Source organism: Mustela nivalis (genome assembly GCF_964662115.1).
Source record: "Mustela nivalis genome assembly, chromosome: 2".
NCBI classification, from domain to species: domain Eukaryota; kingdom Metazoa; phylum Chordata; class Mammalia; order Carnivora; family Mustelidae; genus Mustela; species Mustela nivalis.
The window spans coordinates 175,516,503-175,523,300 of record NC_139021.1 but is presented as its reverse complement, the minus strand read 5'-3'; the positions used below and the strand labels follow the sequence as shown (position 1 = coordinate 175,523,300).

General features: G+C 45.2%; 1 protein-coding gene across 12 annotated transcripts in view; it reads right to left on the bottom strand.

Annotated features, from left to right (window-relative positions):
- DENND10 (DENN domain containing 10) overlaps positions 1-6,798 on the bottom strand; it is a 28,880-nt gene that overhangs the window by 5,666 nt on the left and 16,416 nt on the right. For 7 of the 12 annotated variants that reach the window (XM_082720275.1, XM_082720276.1, XM_082720274.1 and 4 more), the window contains 3 exons: positions 6,005-6,112; positions 4,516-4,610; positions 124-1,646 (listed from right to left, as the gene is read on the bottom strand). In XM_082720275.1, the coding sequence (XP_082576401.1) occupies positions 1,470-1,646; positions 4,516-4,610; positions 6,005-6,112 (380 nt within the window). In that variant the 3' untranslated portion in view covers positions 124-1,469. Of the gene's footprint in view, positions 1-123; positions 1,647-4,515; positions 4,611-6,004; positions 6,113-6,798 lie in introns of those variants that run through there. The other 5 variants (XR_014308750.1, XR_014308751.1, XR_014308752.1 and 2 more) reach the window with 1 other exon arrangement.

Sequence of the window (6,798 nt, the reverse complement as noted above, 5' to 3'; positions counted from 1 at the left end):
CTTGACTTTCAAACACATAAGAACTCCCCAGTATATCTGCATTGACCAAAGGCTTTTATCTTTCCTTCGAAGTGGGGAGAATTACAGAAAGAGGGCACAATTCTTCAGCTCCCTAGAACTGTGTTACAGAGTACCAAAATATTTCCATTTTATTTCTCCATCATACATCTGTAATTTTAACAACGTTGATCATTAGCTGATAGAGTAATACAAAAAATGAGGGAGATAAAGATGTTCATATTTGTTTTCATAAAGTGCAGATTTAATTTTCAATTGTTTGCCTTAGAAACATCACCTCATTCCACATCCTCCCCTACCCTCACCCAAGGAGGGAGGGGAAAAGGCTATTTTTTGCATTTTTACTCAAGAAATGTCTAACACAAAGAATAAAAGAAAGATCTAATAAAGACAAGATTTTTTTTTTTTTTTTTTGCAAACATTTCTCTTGGTAAGATTTCTAAGGACAACAGTAATGAGTGTAAAATAACCTTTCATAACTAATTTGAATACACAAAATAAAATAACAAATATGGAACTTAGACCTCCATGCTTATTTTGCAACTTTTAAGTCTGCAATTATGAAAAGGATACATAACCTGAACAAGAACGGTTACCTTAGTATGTGGCCAAATTACTTTTCCTGAAGTCTGAAGACACTCTCTGGTCTTGGCCTTGGCAATTATGGGAAGTTGCTGTTCCATTCATACAGACCTTTACATCCAAAATGGGCATCTTATTTTACTCTACCATATAATCACTGGCATCTTTTTAAAAGAACATTGCTAGCAACAGGGTTAATTAAAGAGTAGTAGTGGCTTCAGTTTGCCAAATGCTTACCTCTGCGACAGTATAAATATGGATTATTAAAGTTGTCTACTCAAGTATAAAATCTATGCAAAATCCTCATAATATAGGCAAAAATGTTCAAAGGCCAAGGAAAAAAAAATTCTTTTCTTTTACAAGAAAGTGCAACTGCAGGATCTTTTCTGAATGATCTTCTAGACTGTTCTGCAGAAAACTTAGTTTGGCTCAGAAAGTTGAGTTCCTCATGAGGAATAAAAGTTCTTCCTAGAAGAATATGAAGCAAAATTTTGGCAGCTTTCTGAAAATAAACTGTTAGTTGGTGGCTACGCAGTGAGACAACTGGAACTTATCATAATGAAGGCTTTTGGGTTTGCTGTGATTTGCACAAGAACTTGGCAGAGCTTTTTCTCTCTTACTCCAAGACGCCATGCCGTTGCTAACGTTATACAAAATAGTTACAGCACTTTGTCCAACACTGAGCCCAGGCAGGAAATCAATCAGAAGAAAATCGGAAGGGTTTTCATACGTGCTTCAGGACTCTTTCAGGTCAAATCGCAATACTTCCAAATAAACCGTTAAAAATATAACATTTTGTTATTTTCAGTATTTTACATAGTGGATAATCGTGGTGCGAGTGATCATTCATCAGTGATACGTCGTCACAATCAGATTTTCAGCATCTGCTCCGCTGCTGCAAGATGGTAAAGGAAGTTTTCTGTTGCTGGTGGAAATCGTCTTTGCTTTAGGGCCTCAAAATTGAGAACCAGCTTTTCTCCATCACCAGAAACTTCTGAAAATGGTTCCAGGTTGGTGAAGATTTCTCTCGTTTTTAGGGAAATATCCTTCAATGGAACAGGAAAATATGAATTATTGTTGCATTCAAAGAGAATCCTTCCTGATATCTTTAAGTTTATCACACTATAAGTTAGGAAAAATGAAACAAACTTAAAAACAACTTATGAAAACCAGTGTCCTGTTTTTGCCATTTTAGCCATTTTTAAGTGGATGATTCAGTGCCTTTAAGTACATTCATAGAGTTTTATCACTACTATCCATTTCCAGGACTTTTTCATCCTCCCAAACTGAAATTTTGTGCCCATTACACAGTAACTCCCCATCCCATCTCCCAACTCCTGGTAAACACCATTCTACTTTTTGCTTTGATGAATTTGCTTACTCTAGGTACCTCCTATAAGTGAAATCACATAGTATGTGTCTGGCTTCTCTCACTGAGCATGTTTTCAAAATTCGTCCATGTTGTAGCACAGGTTAGAACTTCATGCCTTTTTTTTTTTTTAAGATTTTATTTATTTATTTGACAGAGAGAGATCACAAGTAGGCAGAGAGGCAGGCAAAGAGAGAGGAGGAAGCAGGCTCCCCACTGAGCAGAGAGCCCGATGCGGGGCTCGATCCCAGGACCCTGAGATCATGACCTGAGCCGAAGGCAGCGGCTTAACCCACTGAGCCACCCAGGCGCCCCAGAACTTTATGCCTTTTTAAGGCTGAATAGTCTTCCACTCCATGCATGAGTTTGTTATCCATTCATCCACGGACGGACATTTGGGCTATTTTTTACCTACTGGCTACTGTGAATAGTGCTGCTATGAACCTGGTGTACAAGTACTTATCTGAGTCCGTTTCTGATTCTTTCTCACATAGATCCAACAGAACTGCTGGGTCTATGGTAATCCTGTGTTTAACTTTTTGAGGAACCCTACGCTTGTTTTTAGGACACACGTCCTCTAGAAGTCCTCTGCTGCCTGGCGTGAGTGACCCAGGACCTGTCACGTGGGCTTTGTTCCTCCTTACTGACTGACAGCACTTTGTATGGCAGAAGAGTCACCAGAGCTCACATTAAGTCATGTCTTTTTCTTGGTTTGTTGACATCATTCATTCAAATATTTTCAAACCCCTACAATATGTGAGGCACTTTCCTCGTACATTATACCGAGTCACCTCTGTATCACTTTGAGCCCATAAAAAACACACGAATTCAAAACTCACATTTATACAGTTAACCAACACTGTAAAGAGTCAATGTTTTGGGGGCACCTGGGTGGCTCAGTTGGTTAAGCCCCTGACTCTTGGTTCTGACTCAGGTCATGATCTCACAGGTCTTGAGACCGAGCTCCGCATCAGGCTCCCCACTGAGCAGGGAGTCTGCCCCTCCCTCCACTCACTCACACTCGCTCTCTCAAATAAATAAATCTTAAAAAAAAAAAAAAGTTTTACCCAAATGTTGACAGAGGGATGGATGGGCAATGATGATCCCCATGGAAGGAGAGGAGAGTCTCCTTGTTCAGGTCCTTAGGACAAGACCTGCCCACTCTTCCTGGCCAGAGCAGAATGGGCCACCAGCACCGAACAGAAAGAACAGTGCTGCCGCTGGGTTCTTGTCAAAGTGGTGACTCCTCTCATCCTTTAACTCACAGGTTGCCTCTTTAGACAGCTGTCTGACCCCTTCTCTAACATTCTCTACCTCGACCTCTTGTTCTGTCATGGCATTCATTCATCATGGCTCGCAGTGATCTGGCATTAACAGAATTTTCTATTCATCTACTCCAATAAATACAGGCCACAAAGGCAGGAGACTTTGCTCCCCACAGTATCCCCCTTGCCTGATGCCCGACAAAGAGTCAGTGTTCAATTCATATCTTCAGGGTAAATGAACGAATAAACGGAGAAAAGAGCCAGGTCCAACCAGGTGAGTAGGGTCTGCTTATCGGAGGAGACCCCAGAGGTGGCACAGGTGCAGAGAGTGGGAGACAATCCTTCCAGGCCTCTGGCCCCCACAGAGTGACACAAGGGTCCAGATGAGCGAGGATGTGGGAGAGGCCAGGGTGGGAGTATATCCCAGCGGAGGAGCGAGGAGCAGGCTGTGGTGCGGAGGAGGGGCTCCATCACCACATGGAGAGACTTAAAGACACTCTCTGACTATCCCAACCTGGCAAGGGGAAGGGGCGGGTCCACACAAACACCATGGTCAGCTTGACAAGCAGAGCTCGCAGGCAGGTAGCCCCCGCTGGCGGCCGGCCAGCCCTGCAGGGTGCGATCACAGAGTCTGCTCACTTTGGCAGGGATTTGATTATATGCTTTCTGATGTTCTGAACACAATACATCAAAGCTAGATAAAGATGCTCTCTCTAAGAAGGAGTTATGGTCAAGAAAAGCATGGGGCATATGGAAACAGGTACCAGGCTGTGAAGAATCTTGAGGACAATGTTAATAAGGAGTTTGGGTTTTTATTTGGGGTAATAGTAAGCTCATGAAACAGAGGAGCAAAACAAACAAACAAACAATAGGCTCTCTATATCCCCCTGCTCGCTTTCTGACCAATTTGCACAGCAACCTTCTCTTTACAACGTGTTCCTCCATGAAAATTCTGCTGGGGGCACGGAATGCACTGGCTGGCCCACAAAAGCATTCTAGACCACTGAGAAGTTACACTTCCCACTAGGAATGCTGGCCTTCAGCACTGGTTCCCTGTGTACAGAGCCCGCTAACTCTTCAGCCATGGCGCCCCTCACCCGCTCATCAGGGCCATCCTGCAGACCCTCATCTGAGCATCTGCCCCCAGGGCCATCCTGCAGACCCTCATCTGAGCATCTGTCCCCTGGCCGCTCAGAGTCCCGTGCACTCCATGCAGCCCCGCCGCCCCCTACCCAGCCACACCGCTTTGGGACTTTCAGTGTCGGAGCACTGAGGACTTACCTGTATAACTTGGCTGTCTGATTTCTCAGGATCTTCTGCAGACTGAACAATGAGCTGGCCAATGTCTTTGTGCAGTTTGCCCATTGTCATGGCCTCTGGTGAGATGAGTACATGTGTGACTATTTAAAAGTTTACATAATAAAAACCATGCCATCCACTTGAAAAGGTCAACGATCACCCAGAGGGAACTTTCAAAACCACCTACAAACTCCCACACTTCCATCTTATTACTGAGCACAAGTGGGACGCTGTGCAACAAGGTGAGGCATAACCATGACTTATACTTCATGTTCAAAATAAAAACTTCTCTGTCACTCCAAGGACCAACCCCCATTCATGTAATGCTGGCTGGGATGGGCTCATTTTCTAGAATCAGAGCAGCCGCAGGCAGCAGGGAGAGGGCCGCCCCCCACTCCCCGGCCGGTCCTAATGCTTTCCCAGTTTCAGTGGCCCCGGCCACTGCTGGCCCCTACCCCGGTAGCTTTACAAATGGCTCTTACCTTCATTCCCCTGGGCTTTCCGACACACCCTTCAAAAAGATTTTCCAACACAGGAGTCACGCTCAGCCCTTGTGTGCTGCTACATTTCTACACCTCTTTTGATACTCTGTCCTTCAAGGGGTGGAACCCGGTTTCCCTCTCTTAAGTGTGCATGGGACTTCATGATTTCCTTCTAACCAACAGAATATAGAGGAACTGGCGTATGACTTCTGAGACCAAGTCATAAAAGGCACCGTGGTCTTTCTGTCTCTCGGATCACTTGCTCCTGGGGAAGCCAGCTGTGGTGCCATGAGAAACTCTAGCTGCTCTATGGAGAGGCCCCCGTGGTGAGACCTCCTGCGAAAGCCACACGAGCTCACTCAGAAGTTGAGCCTCGGGAGGACAGCAGCCCTGGCAGTAGCTTGACTGAATCCTCAAGACAGACTCTGAGCCAGCACCTCTCAGCTAAGTCGGTCCTTAGACTGAGATAATAAGTATTTGCTGTTTTAAATCACTAAGTTTAGAAGTGATCTGTTACGCAGCAGAGATCTAATACAGCTTGTTTAAACAGAGATGTGGAGGAACAAGATAAGGAGACTATCTTATTAACATGGATTGCATGGCCTAAGCACCCCGAAGGTATCAGTACCATGGCGAGGCCTGTAAGAACAAATGCTGTGTTCAAGACACAGAAAAATCCCTCCAGTTTCAGCACAGCAGGCTACGCAGGCCCTCAAATACCAGTTTTAGAGGATCAGTCTGAAAAAACAGAACTGGTTAATGCAGGCCGGGGGAAATGGGTGAAACAGGCGAAGGGGTTGAGAGCACACTCGTCCCAACACGCACCGTAACGTGCGGAACCACCGGATCACTCCCCTGCACACCTGAAACTAACCCGACATGCTGTCAATTACACTGCAATCAAAAATGTTTAGAAATGAATTAATTTTAAAGAGTACAATGCTTGGCTGACATTTTGTATCAACAACAGAGCAGGAGAGAGAACTGACCTTTCGCAAGCGGAGCGATGGTGATCTCGCTATCCGCCAGGTTCACGAACACATCATAGAGGTCTGATCTACTGCTCACCTCCAAGTCCACAAACCCGGCGATGTAACCTGCATTGCGAAGAGGACTGACATTACCGGAGTAGGAACAAGTCCTGCTGTGAACATATGAGGAGAGAACCGAATCTAAAAGCTCAGAAGGTGCTTTTCTTCACGGCTTTATTCAGGGTACGTCAACAGCAGCCTGTGGCATTTTCTTAAGACTTCACTATTGTGGAGCACCTGGGTGGCTCAGTGGGTTAAGCCTCTGCCTTCAGCTCAGGTCATGATCTCAAGGTACTGGGATGGAGGCCGGGCCCGCCTCTGCACAGCAGGGAGCCTGCTTCCTCCTCTCTTTCTCTGCCTGCCTCTCTGCCTACTTGTGATCGATCTCTCTCTGTTAAATAAATAAATAAAATCTTAAAAAAAAAAAAAGCCTACACTATTGTCAGCTGCCTGAAGAAGCTCATTCAACTCCAGATGACCCAAAACCAAATTTCAGTGTCAAGGAAGAAGGCGTTTACTTTTCAGACATTGCTATTCAGGTCAAGAATGATGCTGAGGCAGAGGGAGCAAGGGTTCTCTGGGCCAGTGTTCCCCCATTAGGTCTTTGTAGCTAAGAAACCACAGCCAAACACCTGCTTTGTCAGGGATGGCATCATCCGTTTCAGTTCGGATCTGATAAACACTCAAGGAATCAGGGCAACTCAAGAATCAGCAGACCTGGGGTGCCTGGGTGGCTCAGTGGGTTAAGCCTC